At 43.3% G+C, this 24172-nt stretch overlaps 1 protein-coding gene across 2 annotated transcripts in view; it reads right to left on the reverse strand.

Moving 5' to 3' along the window:
• ZSWIM9 (zinc finger SWIM-type containing 9) overlaps positions 1–24172 on the reverse strand; it is a 50944-nt gene that overhangs the window by 6967 nt on the left and 19805 nt on the right. For both annotated transcript variants that reach the window (XM_082273436.1, XM_082273435.1), the window contains exons 5-8: positions 22122–23271; positions 17378–17586; positions 4640–5747; positions 637–717 (exon numbers count right to left, since the gene is read on the reverse strand). In XM_082273436.1, the coding sequence (XP_082129562.1) occupies positions 637–717; positions 4640–5747; positions 17378–17586; positions 22122–23271 (2548 nt within the window). The remainder of the gene's footprint in view (positions 1–636; positions 718–4639; positions 5748–17377; positions 17587–22121; positions 23272–24172) is intronic.

The following is a 24172-nucleotide window of genomic DNA, read 5'->3' on the forward strand; positions in this document are numbered from 1 at the left end:
ACTGACATTTAAAAAGAAAATCAAATAAAAGATTTAGGAAGGCTGAGACTGAAGCCCCAGCACAAGGTAGCCTGACTATTCCTGAGCTAGGCAAACTAAAACTGAGTTGGGAGTGGCGATGCGGGGGGGTATTGACCAGATGGGACAGCCCCCGTGGGTGTGTATATGCTAATGCCTTTTGTCTTTTGACCAAGTCTATATGCCTAGCTATTCCTACGGATAGGTGGACAATACCCAATAGTGATGACTTAGAGGAGGCGGCGACTGTCGGAGGACGTAAGAGAAAAACAAAGAATGCTAGTAACAGATGGTATGATATATGTTAGGTTTTATTCGGCCCATAGTTCCTCTTTAGGTCACTGTTTCGGCAAAGAAAAATAATTGGAGTAAATATGTTTTGGGAGGTCAGGCTTTGTTATGTCACAGAAAGCACGTCCGCTGTAAACCGTGGTAGCCTTGAAGCCTTTTGTTGGGAGTTGTTAAAATGGAGTTCTGAGCAGGGAGACACCACTAATCAGTTCCAGTGTCATCTTACTAGCACAATACAAAACACAAAAGCACATTTGTAGTTCGAGTTGTAATAATTTATTAGATTACTTAATTAGTGTATTTAGAATAAACAGCATACCACAATACCTCATCTGTAGAATTCTCTGAGGAAGCAGTTGTGTGGAGAGTTTCTTCATTTATGGATGTTAATACAGGAGCATCTTGTCCCTTTAACAAAAAAACACAAAAAAAAAAAAAACTTTAAACAAATATAGTCATTTTGTAAACTAGCAGATATCAAGCTATAAAGCTCATCACATTCTGACTATATGACCTTATTTAGATCTACCAACCACTACAGTGCCTTAAAAGTATCCATACCCTTTGAAATGTTCCACATTTTGTCATGTTACAACCAAAAAGGTAAATATATTATATTGGAATTTTAGGTTATAGACCAACATGAAGTGGAACAGAATTGTGAAGTTGAAGGAAAATGATAAATGTTTTTCAATTTTTTTTTTTACAAATAAATATCTGAAAAGTGTGGCGTGCATTTGTATTCAGCCCCCTTTGGGTCAATACTTTGTAGAACGACCTCTCTCTGCAATTACCACTGCAGGTCTTTTTGGGTATGTCTGGACTGGGCCATTCTAACACATGAATATGCTTTGATCTAAACCATTCCATTGTAGCTCTGGCTGTATGTTTATTGTCATTGTCCTGCTGGAAGGTAATCCTCTGCCCCAGTCTGCAGTTTTTTGCAGACTCTAACAGGCTTTCTTCTAAGACTGCCTGTATTTGGCTCCATCCATCTTCCCATCAACTCTGACCAGCTTCCCTGTCCCTGCTGAAGAAAAGCATCCCCACAACATGATGCTGCCACCACCATGTTTCACGGTGGAGATGGTGTGTTCAGGGTGATGTGCAGTGTTAGTTTTCTGACACACATAGCGATTTTCTTTAGGCCAAAAAGTAAAATTTTGGTCTCATCTGACTAGAGCACCTTCTACCACGTTTGCTGTATCAGCCATGTGGCTTCTGGCAAACTGCAAACAGGCCATGTCTGCAAAACTGCAAACTGCCATGTCTTGGTAGGTTTGCAGTTGTGCCATATGGTTTCCATTTTCATATGATGGATTCAACAGTGCGCCGTGAGATGTTCAAAGGTTGGGATATTTTTTTTTATAACCTAACCCTGCTTTAAACTTCTCCACAACTTCATCTCTGACCTGTCTGGTGTGTTCCTTGGCCTGCATTATGCTGTTTGTTCACTAAGGTTCTCTAACAAACCTCCGAGGGCTTCACAGAACAGCTGTATTTATACTGAGATGAAATCACACACAGGTGGACTTGATTTACTAATTACGTGACTGAAGGCAATTGGTTCAACTACATTTTAGTTAGTGGTATCAGAGTAAAGGGGGCTGAATACAAATGAATGCTGCACTTTTCAGATATTTGTAAAAAATGTTGAAAACCTTTTATCATTTTCCTTCCACTTCACAATTACGTGAAACTTTTGTGTTGGTCTATCACAATAAAATACATTTATGTTTTTGGTTGCAACATGACAAAATGTGGAAAATTTCAAGGAGGTATGAATACTTTTTCAAGGCACTGTAAGTAGTGTAAAGGCCCGCCTGATTGGATATAACTTACTTGGGACAGTTTAGGAAGATCCTTAGTTTTGTTAAATCTAAACCAGATTGTACCATGTATGGTGAACCTAACAGTCATGTACTCATTACACTGCTAGAAGTAGAACACTAACCAAACTTTTTTTCCTTAAATTTAGTTTTTGGTAGAGCAAGGGATGGGTATTAAAAAAGTACTACCTAATATTTTTGCCCAAGCGCTTACAGTTTGGAATTCTGAAGCGGCAGGCTCCAGCTCTCTTAGCAGAGAGTATTTCACAAGGAAGAGGAAACCGGGGACAGCACAGCCTGGAGCAGCAGTGAAATTATTTGATTTGGAGTTCAGAGGAACAGGGGAGGAGAATGGGAGTGGCTTTTCCTTATAGGCTTTAAGGAAGTTTATATTAATTCAAGTCAAGTCTGGGAGAATGCACACAGGGGTTGCGCTGCAAGGGAATGTAGTCACCCACCCTAAAAACAGGAAAGCTAAGGAAGTGATACGGGACCAGCTGAAACGGGAAGAAAGGTAAAGCTCTAAAAGCATGCTGCATTTTTCAGAACCACACCCTTTGCCCCTGAGGGCTCCAATGTAGTGTGAACGGGGAACATAGAAAACAATGGTTTGCCCTTTGCAGAGACCTGCGTTTTTTTAATTGCACTTGAAAAACACAAGCCTCCAAAGAAATGTGACTGACCCCTAAAGTGGTTGTAAACCCTCTCATATACCCAGTGAAGTGACTAGCCTCAGGTAGTACACAGAGATTAAACAAATCCTCCTACATAAGTTGTGCTTATTTATCTGCAGTCTTCTCTTGTCTACATCCATTTATAAGAGCACAATTGTGACTAAATCCTTCTGCATCTGAGTGCTGAGCTCCCTCCCAGTCACAAACCTCTCTCATGTGTCGAAAAAACTTCTCAGAAGTGACTCATGTTAACAGAGGAATGAAGCACCAGAGAGAAACGACACTCACAGCTTTGGAGAAAGACAAGTAAACGCTACAGATATACTATATGTGCTTTCTTCAGATTTCTTGACTGAAGTTTACAACCACAATTTATTTATCAAACCACCTCCTTCATAAATGAAATAAAGTTGACACTTGCGCTTTCAAAGTTTCAATGCAGCTTCCCCTTCATGTCCCATTAGGTCTAGCACCTGTTCTCTTTTAGACTGCCATACTCAGCGTTATACATCCTTAAACATTACATCCTAGCCTGTACTGCGTTGCAGTGGGTAAACTATAAATGATTTAACATTTCTGTGGCCTTCTCTGCATTTTTTATAGGACAGACACTATGCTGGAAGATGGAGGTATTTCTTTGAATCCTCAACGAATAGGACATTGCAGGTCACATCCCTCTAAGTTACTTTACTTAGCCCTGGCCACCACATATGGTATAGGCAACAAAGCAAGATATACGTTTACATCAAGCCTGGGGAGCCAACTATCATGCCAAGCAAAAAAGATAAAAAAAACTTTTTTTGGGATAGTGTGAAGAGAGAGAACAACACCTGTATATTTTTTTTTTTTATTGCTGTCTGTTCCCTTGTTAGGAATATTAATCCTCACTATTTGTCCTGTTTGCCTTGATCATCGAAAGTGAAAAGAAATCCAAATGTTGGGCTGTATCCAGAACAGGAATAGAGAAGAAATCTTCCAAAGGGGACATTAGATTTCCTCTCACTTCCTTTTTGGCTATGGGACAGGCAATTCAATTTTAAGCTTGCAATCTTCAGTAATGTGCAACCTACCTCATTAAACATCAGCAGCAAAAGGATACAGGTACAAGAAAGAACCAATAATGTGTGCTTACAGCGGTAGTAAACTCCATTTTGTGACTTTTACCTACAGGTAAGCTTCTAAAAAAGCTTAGCTATAGGTAAAATGAACATCTCCTAAACCTGCACCAATTAGGAGATATCCACTTGTTTTGCAGCCGGTGGCCTCACTGGAGCATGCGCTCTGAAGGAATGGTATACTCAACATTCCTTCAGAACTTTGTGCCACGGCCGTGACTCTCACGTACAGGAGTAACATCACTGCGGCTCGGCCACTCAAACTGCTGGAGCCCGGGAACCTGGAAGGAAGACCGGGTGAAGATGGAACCCCCTATCAGCGGTGACAGTGCACTGCTGGAGGGCTTTGTTTCAAGGTAAGTCTTTCATAATGTGCTAGTATGCAATCCATTACCTTACAGGTGGACTGGACAGAAATACAAAGAAAGGTATTTTAAAAAAGGTGCTGCAGCATATATACTTCCAGTATAGGAAATGAAAAAGGCCATCCACACACACTCAGTAGGCAGCTGTTAATCATTCCACATGGCTGATGGAATAATAAATACTTTAAGCTGCTTTAAATCGTGTCTTATATCTGCCTGGGGTGAAAAATAAAAGAAAAACCTGTACAGCTTGAGTAACAGCTAAATGGTGGTAATTTACAGAGTTTCAGGATAAGCAGACTTCTAGTCTCAGATGACAGTATGTAGCACTATTAGTATGAATTTACCTGCTGATTTGATGTAGGTGAAAGAGCAGACTTTTCATAATCACAGAACGAGGAGATGTCAGCATTTTGAAGGTGTAGCCCATCAACTGAGTTCTTCACTGTGCTGCCAAGTACAGAACACAGGCACTGATACAATGAGGGCATTAAACCCACTTCCGCTTTGAGCTTTGCGTGATTCGCAGAAACCAAATCATATAAATGCCTCTCTGACTCTTCAGTCCTGTTGTCCTTTTTTACCCACATTTTTCTGCGGGGGTGCCAAGTGTCATAGTAATATTTAAACACCTCTGCTGGACAAATGGTTTTCAGGTCATTCAGATATCGGTCATAGACTTTAACTGAACATGTCTGAGAGATGATATGAAGGAAGTTCTTGATCTGGGCCTCAGACCTTGCATCCAGGTGGGATATACGACTGTACAAGAGATTTAAAACCGCCTGCATACAGTATCTCAGATGGGCATGGGGTAAACGGCTTTCCAGGTTAATTGGCTCTAGGATATCAGGGTTGATGGTTAAATGTTTTACTTTTTTACCTAATGTGGGAATTATCTCACAAAGCAAACCTGTAAGGAAGGGAATTATACTGTCAACCTGTTTTTTTGCAATGCAGTAAGCACATGGGGTCCATCCTTCTCCCTTCACCTCACAAAAAATGGTATACAAGTTAAAACTTGGGCTGAAGTCCGTAAACACATCAATGAACAGATTTTCAGGGTGATTCTGAGCCCGATCTCTCATAGCAGAGGTCATCAGAAAGATTTTATTCACATGCAATTTATCCTCCACAAACACCAGCTTGACTTTTGCGTCTGGGTCTGAAAAGAAAAGAGACTGCAGCTCCGCGAGAACTTGTGTCCGGTCTTCAAATGCACCAGAGCGGAAGCGGAGAAGCCTTTTTAAATCACTTGGTTCCAGAAATTTCTTTGATATATTGTTTGCCACCTGTGCCGGTAATCCTACAGCAGATGAGGGCTTAAACTTCTTCTCAGGAGGAGCATCGCACGGATCTTCCGTAACGTGGATATGATTTGGGCTGCACTGTGAGACAATAAGTTTGTCTTTCTGGGGACTTAGTGACAGCTCAATTGATGCTGGACAGTTCTTCCTAAGGGAAAAAAAAAAAAAAAAAAAAAAAACTTAAATAAATACCTTTAAAAATGTAACAGGGTTAAAACAGGAGTAAAATTGTAAAACGTTAATGAAAGAGAACCTATTACAAATACACAAAAAAACAAAAATAAATTCTACTCCTTTCTATCCTTCAGCCCTATTACTTACATTTCTGATACTCATTGACTTCCTGTTCTTTCTACATTTCCTACAAGTAAGTTAAGTGGAATAACAATTAAAAGCCCTTTTTACAGCACACACAAGCCATTCCTATGCTCCTCTCATCCAACATACACCAGTCTTAATCTTCTTCATGGATGATGAAGTGATGTTACTTTCTCCTTCTCTAGATGAGGCATGATACCATGTCACTTTCTGTTCACCCATTCTGCATCATTCAGTTCTTGCTGAGACGGCCCTTATGTGTAAGTAGTAGAATCCACACCACTCACTGTACTGTGTTGAGGGATGTAAATGGCCAGGTGGCCTCCGATGGTACAACTACCAACTTGCCATCTTGGTAATCGGCTTGCACACTATGCTAAAAACTGGCTCTGTGCTCTCACTTTTTGCATTTTATCCCGTGTGATGGAGGGGGTTCTGCCTATTCTCATGGATATTAACTCTTTACAGCCTTGAGGTCAGTCAGTAGTCACTGGCGCACAATGACTAGCCTCAACCCCAAAAGGTGCAAAGTGTAAAACACGGCTTGAAATGCTCCCTAGGGTTCCTCCAGGGGTTGCTAGAGACTACTGGAGCTGCGGCTGATTGACTTCACATCTGATAGTGTCTGCATAATTGCAGGGCTAACACTACCCTGCAGATTCTGTGGCATGACACCAATTATTTTTTAAGTTTTCTGAAAGGGCATAATTCTAATTACTACTATAAGAGGGCATTTTTATCACAGATAACCACTGTATGGGTCGCCTTCTTCCCACCGAGCCACCACTGTACGGGTTGCCTTCTTCCCACCGACCACCACTGTACGGGTTGCCTTCTTCCCACTGACCACCAATGTACAGGTTTGCCTTATTCCCACCGACCACCAATCTAAGGGGCATTCTTCCCTCTGACCAATGTAAAGGGACATTCTTCCCACTGACCACCAATGTAAGGGACATTCTTCCCATTGAATACCAATGTAAGGGACATTCTTCCCATCAACCACCAATGTAAGCATCGCATTCTTCCAACTGACCATCAGTGAAAGAGCCATTTTTACCACTTACCCCCAAATACATTTGTTTTAGCAAGAGTTCCCCAAGACCCCAAATTTTTTTGAAGGGTTCGTCTGGGATAAAAAAGGTTGAGGAAGGCTGGCCTAGAGTAACAATGTTGCTCCTCTAGAGATACAGTGCAATAAGTAAGCGTTGTCACCCTAGGACAGAAAATTTGTTACTGGCTGGATCACCAGGTGAAAATAACATTTAAAAAGAAAAAGGTAAAGGAAACGGCAATATATTACATTTTTTTGGTTTTGGGTTTATACTGCTTTAATAGGTTTGGCTTTGTCCAGTGACCGGGGGGGGGGGGGTGTCTTTAGGGATGAAGGACATGGCATTTTGTTTTTAGGATGACAGGGTTACAGATTGCAAGACCGTAGCGACAATGGCTGTTTTACTCACATCTTCAGATTTTATTAAAGAGTATACAGCTTTCTTTTTACAGTGTATCATTTGGAGTGAGTTTTGAGTACATATGTAAAGCTGTAAAAGCATATTTGATTGTGTTCTGTTCTATTCCTTACAAAGTGTCTTAGATGTTTGTTGAGCTGACAGGATCACCAGGTATTTACAAAGTCCCCCATGCAGCGTGGCAACCCTATTGCCTCAGAATCCCAGTGTCTTGAGCTGCCACTGCGCGCATGCTCTAAAGTTATCAGGAAACTGAACTTCCTCTATTCATCCACAGCACCCAATACTCCCACATGTCATTTGGGATGGCTCAAAGTCTAGACAGTTACATAGGCCAGATAACAGGGGAGCAAAGAGGAAGTGTTCTGGTGTCATTCATGGTCATTACACCACCCTGCCTGACATCAGGAGTGTAAGGTTGTAACGCTCAAAAGAGTATACTAAATTTGTTTCTGACATGGATTGTACAAAAATAACTTTTTTTCTATTGGTAACATGGCTACCAGAGCACCAACAGGCTCCGTGCGGACCAGGCCAAAGGATCCAAGACAGTACAGTGATTTGTGAATGACATCACATGCAGCAAATATGCTCCCATCCACATATCTCATATGGACGAAGTACTGCATAAAAATCACATGACCAACTATAAAAAAGAAGGGGAAAAGAAAAAAAAATGGGTTTTTGACTTACCATAAAATCCATTTCTCTGATGTTCATTAATGGACACATCTCCTGATCATCTTAACCATTGGGTTATACTGCTCCCTACAGGAGTATGGGGCAGTCCAATGGAGTATTATCCCACTCTCAGCCAAAGGCACTCACTTTTGTTACAAGCAGTGTCAGAAGAATTACAACTCCACAGAGTTGTGGGTGCTGTGTCCGTCAATGAACATCAGAGAAATGGATTTTAAGGCAAGTCAAAAATCCAATTTTCTCTTTCGTTCATTGACGCACACAACTCCTGATCTTCTTAACCATTGGGAAGCAGTGTTAAACATGAGGAGAGGGAACAGTGAAAAAGAAATTCCCAAGGCTAACTATAGCTAAACAGGTGAACAGGAGCTCAACCAAAACAACTGGAGCTCACCAGAAAAAACAATACACCCTCAAAGAGGACCAGGTCCTCAAAACAGCAGCCTGCAAAACTTTGCGGCCAAAGGAAGCATTTGCAGATGCCAACACGTCCACTTTATAGAACTTTGTGAACGTGTGCACTGATGACCAGGTGGTCGCCTTGCAAACCTGCGTCACTGAAGCCTGATGGCGGAATTCCCAGGAGGCACTGAGCACTCAAGTACAGTGTGCCTTGACAGGGAAAGGAGGAACCAGACTCCTGATGGAGTAGGCCTGAATCACCGTCTGTCTGACCCATCTCGCAGTGGAAGGGGGCAACCCTTTCCGAGGCCCATCCATGATCACAAATAGAGTCTTAGTTCCTAAAAGACTCTGTAGCTGTCAGGTACACCCTAATTGCCTGGACCGCATCCAAGGCAATTTCCTTTGGATGCTTTGGCCTGGGACAACCATCAGAGCCGTCAGGACACTTCTTGTGCTCCCCTGATGATTGACATAAGCCACCGCCGTGGCATTGTCCGATTTAATGTGCACTGGACATCCCTGAAGATGATCCATCCAATGGTCCCAACACAGTGATTGCTCCGAGTTCCAATACATTGATCGGTAGTCTGGACTCTTCCAGTGTCCAGAGTCCCTGAGCAGAATTTTTCCTGAGGACGCCTCCCCAGCAGGACAGGTTGGCATCCACTGTCCAATACAAGGGGAGGAAGGTTTTGCTAAGCTGAAGAGCCAGAAAACGAAGCCACCATATCAGGGACTCCTTTGTTCCCTGGCTCCGATTCTCCAGAGACTGCGGAGTCTTGTCCCATTTGGCTCGAATCTCCCTTTGCAGGGACTTCGTATGGAACTGTGCAAACACAACTGCCTCGAAGATAGACACCATCAGGCCTAGCACCCGCATGGAAGTCTGCAGGGATGACTATCTGCTGGACAGCAAGAGACAAATTGCAGCCTGCAGTTTGTCCAGAAGGAGGAGCACTCTGGCTAAGGCCGAGTCCAGAGTCAGACCCAGATAATCCAGCTTTGTGGATGGAACAAGAGCAAACTTCTGAAAATTCAGAATCCAGCCGAACTACCTCAGATTTTGTATGGCGATTTCCAGGTTTTCTACCAGAGTAGTAGGAGACTTCGCACACAGAAGGAGGTTTTCCAGGTAGCCCCCATTGATCCCCCATTGGCGTAACAATGGTAGCACAGAGGCTAACACTTATGTGAATACCCGAGGAGCAGAGGCGAGACTAAAGGGTAACACCACAAACTGATAATGCTCCTCTCCCACGGCAAAGCGAAGGAAGTGCTGGTAAACGACACATATTGGAGGAATGTGAAGGTAAGCATCCTTGATGTCGATAGAGGCAAGAAAGTCCCCCTGATGCAGGGATGCCACCGCTACGCTTATGGACTCCATCCTGAACTTCTGCACCTGCACAAAGCAGTTCAGCGCCTTGAGGTCCAGGATTGGACACAGCTTGCCTTTCTTCCTGGGAACTGTAAACAGGTTTGAATAAAAATCCTTAAAAATGTTCCAAAGTTGGAACCGGGGGAATCACCCCTTGAAGGAACAGGTCTTGTACCACACCAAACAGACACTGTAAGCGGTCCAGGGACAGGCGCAAGTTGGAAGGAAAGAACCTTGCTGAGGGACAAGAGCAAACTCGATCTTGTAGCCGGACCAAAAGACTTAGTGGAATGACTTTACTAGTACCAGGGAAATCCACGGGTCAGGAAACCAGTGAAGATGTCCCCCCACCCAGATACGGGTGAGGGTGCACCTTCATGCTGAAGGAGCCTTGTCCGTGGATCTGGAGAAGCTCGCTCTTGGCTTGCCAAGATATCATCCAGGGTAGCACCAAACAGGCGATCTCCTTAAAAGGGGAGATCAGCTAAGGCCTTTTTTGGCCTTTCTGGTGCGCATACCAGCATTTGAGATAAAGACACGCTGAAGGACCACTGCCGAAACAGAGAGCTAAGCCACTAGGGGATGCGCATCCAAAGAGGCATCACAGATAAACTGCAGCCCCTGGACCAGCTGGTCAGCCAGCTCAGCAAAAGCAGGGGAGGAGCTGTTCTCCCTCCAGGTCACAGCGTAAAAGCTTAGCCCACCCAGTCAAGAGTTTACGACATGAGGGCAATGGTGAATACCGGCCTCTGTGCAAAATCAGTCTGAGTGTACATATTGCGGGCCACAGCCTCCACCTTCCTATCAGCTGGATCCTTTAAGGCCGGGAACTCTTCCACCAGAAGAGGGGGGCGCTTTTTGCTAGCCCGTCACCCCGAAAACCACCTCCACCCGGGACACAAAAGACTCCAGGACCGCCGTCAGTGCATCGATGGATGGTTGGGACCCGGAGGGCCCTGCAGCCTCAAAGAGGAGGCTTTGGAGATGTGCTCCAAAGACTCCATGAGTCACCAGGAGGACCCCAAAGTGTAAAACACTGCAAAAGGGGCAAACCCACCACGCTGGCAGCACCACCCGGTCGCCAGGCACAGAGCACCAAGCTATCCTCAGCAGAGAGGGAGAGGACCCCACCAGACTCCCCACCCAGCAGAAACAGGCACCTGCAGCCACTAGGATAATCTGCACTTCACGTGCGGCGATCAGGAAATGAAAGGATCCAGGAGTCAGCACCAAGGGATGAGGAGGGGCTCCCACTGCCAAAACCGCCACCCACAGGGCTCCACAGTCATGGCTGCCACTATTTTCAATGGCAGGCCACCGGACTACACAAACATGGCCGCCGTGCATTGAGCACACAGGCTACAGCAAAATGGCGGCACCACGAGGCTCCTAGGGACCCAGGAGAAATCCCTAGGCCTCAAGGACAGGCCTCCAGGGGGGACAGCTACTCACCATACCAGGCAGGCACCGTTCCAGACAGAACCATTGCTATTGAAATGGAGGGGCTGTCGGCCAGGAGGAATGCTACGACTCGGTCCGAGACCCAGTCGTATGCAACCTCGCAAGGCGTTTGACTCGCAGGACTAAATCCCCATTTTTATTTATTGATTGCCTTTATATTTGAAAGTCATTTCTTTTGCATATGTGTGCTATGCTCTGTAAATATGTATGTTGCTTGGTTCATAGCTGCACCAGCTTTAGAAATGCATGTTCAGGGTGTGTTATTTCTGACTAGGCACTGGCAGAAAAAAAAAAACGGAGTTCCTATAGCAGAAAGAGGGAGTATACCCCCTGGGACTGCCCATAGTGTCCTACTCCTGTAGATGGCAGTATAACTAATGGTTAAGATGATCAGTAAGCTGTGTTTGTCAATAAACAAAAGAGAAACAGGAATTTTGACTTGAAAATTCCTTATCATGGAATACAGTACAGGACTTGTAATCATTGACTATAGGTTATATGCAGGCTGCCATTAGGTGATTGGAACAAGGCAAAAACCTGTTGGGGGGGGGGGGGGTCGCCTCTGGAATGCACTCTTAATTGTACAGCACAAGACTTGTATTCATAGACTATGGGACATCCTCAAGCAATAAACCGAGCACTGGAAACACTGCACACAGAACTGCCAACAGGCTTACAAAAAAAAAAACAAAAACCTCACAACAGTCAAAAGGTGGTCAAGACCAGACTGAAGAATGGCTAAAATATGAATTATATAATATTTTAGGATTTAGCCACCTGTCTTTGCACCAGGCAAATTAAGCATTCCATGTAAATCTTGCGGGAGCTGGATTTCCTTGCTCAGAGTAGGATGGGAATAATAGATTTAGAAACATCTCTATCCTTTAGGACAGGGGTGGGGAACCTACGTCCCGGGGGCCATATGCGGCCCTCAAAGTCATTTGGTCCGGCCCCCCGTGCAGCTGAGTCTGTGTCTCTCAGCTGATCTGTCAGAACGGAGCCAATGCTTCCTGTATAGTTCCGGCTCCATTCTGACAGTCTGAGTGAGTCACAGGCGGAGTGATATCAAATGCATTCTGCCTGTGACCAATACAGGAAACATCGCCTCTTCCTCCAGCGAGGCGCCGCTGCTAGCCAGCATTTCCCGCCAGCAGCACACACAGCAGTACCAGCCAGAGCCAGCAGTACCAGCCAGAGCCAGCCACCAGAGCCAGCAGTACCAGCCAGAGCCAGCAGTACCCGCAGCAGTACCAGCCAGAGCCAGCAGTACCAGCCAGAGCCAGCAGTACCCGCAGCAGTACCAGCCAGAGCCAGCAGTACTCGCAGCAGTACCAGCCAGAGCCAGCAGTACTCGCAGCAGTACCAGCCAGAGCCAGCAGTACTCGCACCAGTAACAAACAAGGGCCAGCAGTACTCGCAGCAGTACCAGCCAGAGCCAGCAGTACTCGCAGCAGTACCAGCCAGAGCCAGCAGTACTCGCAGCAGTACCAGCCAGAGCCAGCAGTACTCGCAGCAGTACCAGCCAGAGCCAGCAGTACTCGCAGCAGTACCAGCCAGAGCCAGCAGTACTCGCAGCAGTACCAGCCAGAGCCAGCAGTACCAGCCAGAGCCAGCAGTACTCGCAGCAGTACCAGCCAGAGCCAGCAGTACCAGCCAGAGCCAGCAGTACTCGCAGCAGTACCAGCCAGAGCCAGCAGTACTCGCAGCAGTACCAGCCAGAGCCAGCAGTACTCGCAGCAGTACCAGCCAGAGCCAGCAGTACTCGCAGCAGTACCAGCCAGAGCCAGCAGTACCCGCAGCAGTACCAGCCAGAGCCAGCAGTACCCGCAGCAGTACCAGCCAGAGCCAGCAGTGCCAGCCAGAGTCAGCAGTACCTACAGCACAGTACCAGCCAGCAGTACCTACAGCACAATACCAGCCTGAATCAGCAATACCCACAGCACAGTACAAGCCAGCAGTACCCACCAGCAGTACCAGCCAGCTATACCCACCAGCAGTTCTTTTCAAAACTTACCACCACAAAGTCGACTGCACTCCAGACTGACCGACGCAAACCTGGAAAACCAGTTTGCGAGTAGCAACATCATCAATACCAGCTAACATCACACACCTCACCAAAGAGAAGCAGTTGCAGCCATCACATTAGGGGTGAGTTAATTAAATTTTTGACCAAATATAACAGGCACATTTTTAAGTTGATAATTTTGTACGGCCCCCAAATTATTTTATAAATACCCAAATGGCCCTTGGCAGAAAAAAGGTTCCCCACCCCTGCTTTAGGACTTGGGTCTCAAAAGCCATGTCATTAAAGCCAGTGACTAGGAAGCAGGATGAAACAGGGGACTTTCGGCCGGTAAGTCTAGTCTATTTGGAAGAGTACAGGGCTCGTCAGCCAGACAACTGAGTATATCTGTGTACCACCACTTCTTGACCAATTAGAAGCATGGGAACCCTTTCAACTTGTGAAGTAGAATATCTTAATTGGAAGGATGGCATAAACCAGTTTGAATCGTGGACAAGTAATCATGACTGGGTAACCTTCCAGAATGAAGGTTTAGTGTTGTAGAGATAATCTGGAGGCTCTCAGTTTCAGAATGTTGTTAGGTAGTTCCAACCCCTGTGAGGACCATGTCCTCTGGATAGTCAGGGAGATGTAAACTCCACTCCAGCCTGTAAAGCTGGCATTCGTTGTCACCACCTTCCAAGGTACATGAAGGAACTTCCAATTTCAGGGAAGGACTGGAGATTCTTGCGAGCGAAGAATTGGATTTATTTGTTCAGCATCGCAAGTATGTTGGACTGAAGAGTTCTGAAGTAAAACTGGGCAAAAGAGGCTAAGTGGCTACCATTAAGCCAAAAACCCTCATGCAAAAGCAAACAGGTATGTCGTTTTGACCTGACAGTCTGCATGTGGGACCTTAGGCAATTTTCTACTGAGGAAGGTAGATTCTGGCTTGGGCTGTGTTCAAGGTTAGACACATGTTCACCCGATGGTGTGAGGGCTGGAGAACAGACTTTGAAAAGTTGATTTTCCAGCCAAAGGTTTGGAAAATAAATCATCCTTTGGACATTTGCAGGCAAGGTAGAAGCGGAGTCCTTTTTCAGTAGGATGTTGTCCAGGTAATCAATGACATAAATGCCTTGGGTTCACAGAAGAGCCAGAAGCGGGGCAAGCACTTTTGTGTGCACATTCAAGGTGCAGAGGAGAGCGTTTAAGGGAGGGCGAAGACGTGTAGATAAGCATCTTGCATGTCTACGGATGCCATAAATTCCCTTTGTGTAAATGAAGCAATGACAGACCTTAATAATTTCATCCGGAGTTTTGGTAGATGAAAAAAAGTCTGTTTAGAAATTTTCAGTCCAGTATTTGGTTTTGGAATAGGTTTGAACAGAAACTTTGAAAACATTATTCTAAAAGATGAATAACAAAAAGTCCTGTAATAGGGATTCTCCCAGTATCTTGCACCAATACACATAAAAGTGCCCATGATGCCCAACGACGGGCCCTCTGTTTGATGCGCCATGTGTCTTCACATAGACAAATGCGCTCACTACTCGAAAGACCTCTACGCTATAAGAGATATTAGTCGTGCCAGATGTATGACACCTTTCTGTTAATCCAGGGGTTCTCCAGCTCAACAGCAAATGGTTTACCTCCTTAGCTCAATATGGCACTCTTCCTCCTCACTTTCTCCGCCAGAGACAAAAATACTTCTAGTGCTCGCTGTATAATGCTTTATTAAAATATACAGCAATATTGTATTTACATAAAAGAAAGTGGCATATAGCTTTAAGTTATGCCCATAAGGCCGGGCTTCGTCAAAATGTAGCAACCTCTAATGAAGCCCTGCTTTTTGGGTGCAATTAGTAGGGTAGAGATAGGCACATGACATCATCATACTACCCTGAAGCTGCTATGGGAGTCAGTGTGGAGGATATACCTGAACCTGAGCCAGGCCGCTGCATGATCCAGTCTTAATGCTATATGCTACTTTAGTGTTTCTCAACTCCGGTCCTCAGGGCACACTAACAGGCCAGATTTTAAGTATTACCTTGGGGAGATGCAGACTAGAATACTGCAATCACTGAGCAGCAAATGATATCACCTGTTGTGTATTTCAGTTTTCTTGTAAACCTGGCCTGTTAGTGTGCCCTGAGGACCAGAGTTGAGAAACACTGTGCTAGTTTATGTAAATACAATATTACTGTGTATGTATGTGTGTATATATATATATATATATATATATATATATATATATATATATATATATATATATATATATATATATATATATATATATATATATAAATAAAACATTATACAGAGAGCACTAAAAGTGTTTGTTTTTGTCTGATGGAGGAGAGAAAGAAGAGTGCATTATTGACCTAAGGAGGGAAACATCTTCCTGCTGTGGTGGGGATTCCCTGGATTAAAGGAAAGGTGTTATAAATCTGGCCCCGCTTAAGGTCTCTTATAATGTGGAGGTCTTTGGAGGGGTGAGCGCATTTGTTTGTCTATGTGAAGACACAAGGTGAATTTAACAGGAATGTCATTGGGCATCACGGGCACTTTTATGTGCATTAGCGCACGATACTGGGAAGAATCACTATTACGGAACTTATTATTATTCACTCACTGTTTATGGACTTATTATGGCACACACTGCTGAAGTTTGTTGCATGATTTTTTGTTTTAGGTAGTCTCACTTATAGCACTGAACTAAATAATTTTTACATTTCTTGTGAATGAATCTAAGTGTTCATCTGCTTAGTATGTTTATAGGGTAAATTTCACCGTGTGGTCAACTTTGCTTTTCACATTGTCACATTCTTCTAAAAACTGGTAAAGCCACTCTGTACCTGAAACTGGGGCAAGGTGGGCATTAAATCTGTATTTCTTTTGGTCTGAAGCTGGAAGTTTGGAAGACAACAAATTAGTCGGGGCAGAGCTAGAGACTCTATTTTGTACCCGTTTAAAATGACAGATTAGACCCATAATTCCATGACATCTCGGATCTTTACTGGTTCAAATGCCAACAGACACCTCCTTCACTGCGAGGACGGCTTCTGGGCGGGCTTGGTGAAAGTGATTGCAACAAAAGAAAAAAAAAGTGTTAAGCCTTGGTGATTGCTCAACAAAATAAAGCATGAAGAGATGGATGAATAGGTGAGTTTACTTTGATTATAAAAAAATGAATTAAATGGCGTTTTGGGGTTGTGGAGTTTAGATGTAATCCGCCATTTTTAGGTAAGGGAATTCCCATTGGGGTATTCACGAAAAACGCATCTCAACTATTGCACAATGCTGGGCCTACCAGAGGTGCAGACTTCCCTGTTATATATGCCCTTCAAGCCAGGGTGAGCGCCTTAAGCAGGATCCAGTTCCCAAAACAAATATTACAGGCTGGACACACACAATGGGGTCTGGTTAAAAGGTCCCGAAGGTATACAGCAAGGGTCACCAATCCAAAAACAGCTAGATAGCCCAAGACAATAAGCAGTTCTTAAAAGTAGCGACAGAGAAAAGTATTGTATGGATTAAACAAGAAAGATCTTCTCTATAGGAGAATAAGTTCATCACCTAAGGACACTAGTAAAAAAAAAATGGAGTTTCACTGAGTGAGGGGGGTTATAGAAGAGAACTCTAGGGGCGGCTCAAGAAAGTTTTTTTTGCCAGTGTCCAGTCACTTGAAGGTAGCGTGCATATAACCCATGGTCTATGAATACAAGTCCACTGTCCTGTACTGTATGATTAAGATAAGGTATTTATGAGCATTCTGATGTGGTGATATATTATAGCATGCTTTTATTAACATACACTATGCATACTGTATAATGAATATTGTTACACCCCATGATGCCTCCTGCTCAGATAAACCCAATTTGCTTTTCAAATCAACAGCATGAAATATTAACATAGAATGCAGTGTACATATAGTGTAAAATTTTTACTTTGCACTCCTGTCTGACACGGCCGATGTCTCATTTATGTGATTTCAGCTGAGGATATTATGACATATCATACCAACTCTAGTTTTGTCATACCAACTGCAGGAAAGTTGTGCCCAGCTGTATTTCAAGATTTCTGCAATTTCTCGAATGTTAGGTTCTTCATTACTGCCCTCCTCTAGGATTGAAGAAGATGAACGCAGAATGTACTTTTCTTGACTCCATTCTTGCAAGAAAACGCAAAAGTCATCCCAGCTCTGAAACTCCCTGCCATTTAGTTGCATATTTGCAATGTCTTCACAGTCCTGTGAAAAAAAAAAAATAAATGTTTTTTAAGTACTTATGGCATCTGAAGTAAGTTGTTGGGGGTCTCAAACAGCATACCTTTCATGGAATGGAGCTGCAAAATGAACCACAAACCATTTTCTGCATGAAATGTATACATTTTAGTTTTACTCCATTGTACAATAGCAGAATTCACCTGCTGCCCCATAAACCAGGTACCAAGGTTTTTTTAAATCTTTACTCTTTTTGCAAAACCTCTGTCACTGAACACTAATACATGCCTTAAAGGCAGAAGGTTTTTTTTACCTTAATGCATTCTGTATACATTGGCAGACTGCTGTTTTACTTCTGTCTCCAACGATCGGCAGGTCCCGGCAGACATCGAGACCACTGAACCTGTCGATTGGCTCCTGCTGTGTCCAATCACAGAGGGAGCTGGTTGCCAGCGACGCACATGTGCCCAAGACAAGGAAGTGCAGGATCACATACAAGTATGTGATCTTGCACAGGAGAGCCGCCTTGCCGGTGTATATATACACAATATACGGTCGGCAAGCGGTTAAAACACTTTTGGTGTCTCTGCGGGTTGGCCTGGACTGATTTGGCCATGGAAGGATTTCATTTTTGTCACTTTTTTCACTTTATTTACATTATTGAATCACTTTTTGATATAGCGCTACTTTTTTTTTTTTTGCTGTTGGTGTCACAATTGCTTAAATGGCTGCTTTATCATTTACTAAATATTGTGGCTGCTTTATCATTTACCAGCGCAGGTTTTCATATGTATTTACATATGTTGATCATATTCCCCCTTTATCTCCTCTTCTGAAGAGAATAAATTCAGTTCCTCTAATCTTTCCTCATAAGGGAGCTCATCCATGCCTCTTATCAGTTTGGCTGCCCTTCTCTGTACTTTCTCCAGTTCCCCCGATATCCTTTTTAAGAACTGGTGCCTAAAACTGAACTGCATATTCCAGATGAGGCCTTACTAAGGATTTGTACAGGGGCAAAATTATATCTCTCTCCCTCTCTCTCTCTCTCTCTGGAGACCATACTTCTCTTAATACAAGGATTTTGCTTTCCATGCCATTATCAAACTTATGATCTACCAGAACAACCAAATCCTTTTCCACCCCCCACAGAATTCTGTGCATTCAGAATCTGATTAAACAGACACTCTAAACACTGCTAAACCTGCTTTAACCACTTCAGCTCCAGAAGACTTTAATGACCCGGCCATTTTTTGCTATTTGGCACTGCACTACTTTAACTGGCGATTGGGTACAGCGTTGCATGATCATGCAAATGAAATTCATATAATTTTCTTCACACAAACAGCTTTCTTTTTGGTGGTATTCTGATCGCCACTGGGTTGTTTTTATTTTTAATTAAATAAAAGACAAATGCCTGAAAAACTTGAAAAAAAAGTTTTTTACTTTCTGCTATAAAACATATCCTAATTTTATATATATATATATATATATATATATATATATATATATATATATATATAGATATAGATATAGATATAGATATAGATATATTTTGACATTTCTTCATAAATGTTGGCCAAAATGTATTCTGCTACCTGTATATTGATTGGTTTGTGTGAAAGGTATAACGCCTACAAACTTTGGTATTTATACTGGAATTTTTATTTTATTTATACTACTAATGGAGGCAATTAATGACTTATAATAGGACTGTTATAGTGCGGTAGAACTAACAGCCACTGACATCACCAGTGACACTAATACAGTGATCATTGCTAATCATATGCGTTGCCACTGTACTTATGACACTAAGAAGGGGTTAACATCTAGGGCGATCAAGGGGTTAACATCTAGGGCGATCAAGGGGTTAAATATGTGCCTAACTATGTATAATGTGTGTACAGCATGCTGCTTTTTACTAATGAACTCCCGGTTTCTCATCCCTACTCGGCAGGGATGACCAACTGACGGATCGTTCCCTGTGCACAGAGCTCTTGGCTGTGTACATTCACATCACATAAGCACATCCCGGTCGTGAATCATTGGTCAGATTTTGCTGACAGGCTCCCGCTGTGTACAATCAAATTTCTTCATGAATTTAGGCCAAAATTTATTCGGGTACAGGTTTTTAGTAAAAAAAATAAATAAAAAATAACTCCCAGAAAGATATAAAATTGTTTTGTGTGAAAGGTATAGCGTCTACAAATTATGGTATTTTTACCTTGGAATGCTTAACCACTTTACCGCTGAGTACTGGAATAGTACTGCGGCAAAGTGGCACGATCCCGTCTGACAACGTAGACCTACGTCACCAGACTCCTCCCCTGTAGGCGGCGCTCGCACGCTGCCGGAGGTGCGCTCCCGCTGTTTTCATTTACAGCGGGAGTCGGGCCAGGGGAGGAGCAGCGGCGATCGCTGCTGCTCTGCCCCGATCGTCGGGGATCTAGTGTGGAGATCCGCCCGCCTGTGTAAACACAAGCGGGCGGATCTCCTCAGTGACAGGGAGTGACAGATCGGAGTGTTCAGCATAGCTGGACATCCGATCTGTCCCTGTCTCACAGTCACCTCCCCCCCCACACGTCAGTAAGCACCAGGCATACATTAACCCCTCCCTCTCCAATAAAATTAACCCCTTCCCTGCCAGTGTCATTTTTACAGTAACAGTGCATATTTATAGCACTGATTACTGCAGTAATGTCACCGGTACCCCCAAAAGTGTCAAAAATGTCAGTCAAGGGTCCGATCTGTTCGCCGCAATGTCGCAGTCCCGCAATAAAAAAAAAAAAAAAAAAAAAAAAAAAAAAAAAAAAATCGCAGATCGCCGCCATTACTCGTTAAAAAAAAAACCCACCAAAAATGACATAAATCTTTCCCTTTGTTAGTAAACGCAATAACTTTTGCGCAAACCAATCAAAATACGCTTATTGCGATTTTTTTTTACCAAACATGGGTAGCAGAAAACAAATTGCCCAAAAATTTTTTAAAAAAATAGTTTTTTTTACATCTTTTTTGGGGGGAATTTCATATAAAAAAAATGTTAAAAATATTGTTATTTTTTCAAAATAAACGCTCTTTTTTTGTTTATAGCGCAAAAAGTAAAAAATCGCACAGGTGATCAAACACCACTAAAAGAAAGCTCTGTTTGTGGGGAAAAAAAGGACATCAATTTCGTTTGGGTACGGTGTCGCACGACCGCGCAATTGTCAGTTAAAGTCGCACAGCGCCGAATCGCAAAAAGTGGCCCAGACGTAAGACAGCAAAATGCTCTAGTGGTAAAGTGGTTAATACATTTTTTTTTTTACACTAGTAATGACGATAATGAGCGACTTGTAGTGGGAGTGTGATAGTGAGGTGGGCAATCGGACACCAGCGGACGCAGGCTTGGGGGTACACTGACACCAATAGTGACACTAATATAGTGATCAGTGCTAATACTATACACTGACACTGTACTAATGACACTGGCTGGGAAGGCGTTGACATCTAGGGGGAATCAAGGGGTTAAATATGTGCCTATGTGTAAAGTGTGCTGCTTTTACTAGTAGATCTGTAAGCTGTTGAGCGACGAGAAACACAGATCGTTCCCTGTGTATAGAGCTCTGTGTTGAATGTCAACACAGAGCTCTCAACCGTAAATGTATACAGCCGATCAGCACATCCTGGCCGTAAATCATTGGCTGAGACCTGCTTACAGACTCTCCCTGCGTACAGTCACAGTGGGAGCCGGCGGGGGGGGGGGGGGGGGGGGGGGGGGGTTTTCGACACACATGCTACAATCTACTAAACCTGAAAGTGGACAGTGACGTATCAGTACCTTGCTTTGCCTACAGCGCCAGCGAGCAGTCGCTAAGTGGTTAAGGCAGCTAAATAGGAAAGGTGATTTGGGATGCATAAAAGTTGGTTATGCTTCCTAAATTAAAAAACTAAACAACTAAATAAAGCCTAAAAGTATACAACACACACGCTGCTCATATCTCACTCATAAAAATTAAACGAAATAACATATATAGAACAATAAGCAATAGAAGGCCTTAAAAGCTCACAGTTATCAATGCCCAGTGATATCAATAGCTCTTTGCGAATTAAAAAAGTGCTCAATCCTCCAAGAAAATGCTGCATTTAAATTAATTCTGCTGTCCTAGTTATATCGGTTGCCTGTATCTTTTTCTACATGGCCCCAAATCTGTGCCTCTGAAAATGCAGAAAAGCGCGCTCCCTGGTTGGTGAACAAACCCCTTTTACAGCCCACTGCTAACACTATGCCTTAATCAGTATAGTGTAAGTGCATTCTATGCTAGCAGTTTATTGCTGCCACCTGATGTTTAATTTAAGAGAAAATATATGAAAGGGTGAAGCGATTAGGGGAAAAAAAATAGTATTAAAGTGGAGCTCCATCCAAAAGCGGAAGCTCTGCTTGTCGCCCCCCTCCCGCCCTCCGCTGCCACATTTGGCACGGATTGGTTACCTGGTTTTGTCAGGTACCCGCACCCACTTTTGGCTCAGTTGACAGTGAAGCTCATTTAAGTACCAAAGTTAGCAGTAAACAAGAGCTAAAATATTACCTTATTAGGCACAGCAGCAGTAATTATTTCCGTGCTTACACCATCTTGCTCCTGTGTGTTCAGTATGCTCGTAGTATCTGTTTGACAGTTAGAAGTGCTTTCGTCCATCATGCATGTATTGCTTGATTCTGAAGGCTCCTGGTCATGAGCCTGATCTTCAGTGAGTATGGCATGCAGGCATTGGCTTAAAGAAGGCATTGTTCCCAAATGGGTCCTTAATTCTTGGTGAATGAGTTTAACAAAATCACAAATAGAGTTTTCTGCATCAATTGTTTGGCTGTCCTTCCCAGACCATGAATTCCAACATGGATGAAAGTTGTCAAAATAGTACTGAAACACTTCATCAGGACAGGCAGATTTCAAGTCATTAAGGTACTGTGTGTAAGTTTCAGTTGAGGAAGCTTGAGCGAGGTTGGCAAGCAAGTTTTTAATCTGAGACTGCTCCATTTGACTTAGGAAGGAAATTTTACGAAACATGAATTCAAATACAAATGGTAAGCAATGCTTTATAATGACATTGGGAAACAGAGCCTGTGTATCTGAATAGTTCTGAATGTCTGGGCTCAGTGTCAAACACTTTAACTGCGTGTTCAAATTAGGGTGGACTTGTAAAAGAGAAAGCAGAATAAACTGTAAGGGGTCTGTGGAGTTTTTCCTGGTAATACAATGAGAACAAACTCTCCAAGCAAAATTCTCATCTTGACACAAGGCAGAATACAAAGCATATTCCTGATTTAGACTTGGAAGGTGGGCAATAAACAGGCTCTCTGAAAAATGCTGGAGCAAATTCTGCATGCCAGTTGTCATCAAGAAGATATGTCTCATTGTAAACTTTTCATCGGCATAAGCCAATTTCACCTTTGCACCAGGATCGGTATTAAAAAGGGATTCCAGTTCATCCAGAAATTGGGATTCTCTGCCAAATGGGAAGTGTAAACGTAGAAGCTTTGTCAGATCAGCTCTGTCCATGAATTTATCAGAAATCTCAAATAACATTGCTGGGGCTTCCACAAAGGCTTCAGGTTTTCTTGTAAAACGAGATGGAAGGTCTATCTCTGAATCGTGACTATGATGGAGGTCAGCCTTCGTGATTATTAATTTGTCCATTTCTGGACCCAGTCGCAGCTGAATAGAAGCTGGGCAGCGCTTCCTGTTAGAGGGACATAACCGATATTACATTGTTGCAGCTTAAAAATAAAATACAAACCCCACTGCACCCTTGTTCAACTTGAACCAGCAAAAGAGAAAATGTTAGAGAAATATATAAAAGCAAAATTTTAAAACCACAAGTGTCTTTCCATGCAGATCAGGTGGCTTTACCATGCCACAGATGTTTCATTTACATCATAATGTGTATAACTTGTTAGAACATTGATTACCAGTAGCCTGTAAAGGGCATCTCCTGGCACAAACAATGCAGACAATCTTGGCCTTTACGCTTGAAAGAGAATGGGGGGAGGGGGGGTAAGACATCAGTGGGAGGGTCATTGGTTAATCCAGTTTGTTACCACTGGGTGTATTAGAAACACTGTTCTATATATTATTGAGTACCAAAAGGCAAGGTTTGACTAAAGGATTCCCAAACCTTGAAGTAATTTTAAAATTAAGTCCTTTACCCGCTCCATAGGGAAAACATAAGATAACATAGATATGAATAGTGATGGGCTCGGGGGTGTCCGGATCGAGTATGTTCAGCTGCCGGTCGGGAAATGCCTCACTGCCAATGATTGGTGGTGTGCAGAGAGTGCTTCCTGGCTGGCTCGATCCAAACACGCCGGAGCCCATCACTAGCCATGTACAGAGAAAATAGTGCGGGGTTCCCAGGTACATCCACTGATGAAGAATAGTTTTCTGTTTACAGCCTCTCAATATCCCCCCCCCCCCATTTTCCTCCACCTCTAAACTACCAGACCAGGGGTGTAAACTCAATTTCATTACGGGGTGCATCAGAATTACGGTTGCCCTCAAAGGGCTGGTTTTCTCAGAGAATAACTGCAAGAACTCAACCTTGACCTCCCTTCCGAACCCCATTGAACAGCGGTCATGGCGAA

The sequence above is a fragment of the Pelophylax lessonae genome (genome assembly GCF_965119305.1).
Source record: "Pelophylax lessonae genome assembly, chromosome: 12".
Lineage (NCBI taxonomy): Eukaryota > Metazoa > Chordata > Amphibia > Anura > Ranidae > Pelophylax > Pelophylax lessonae.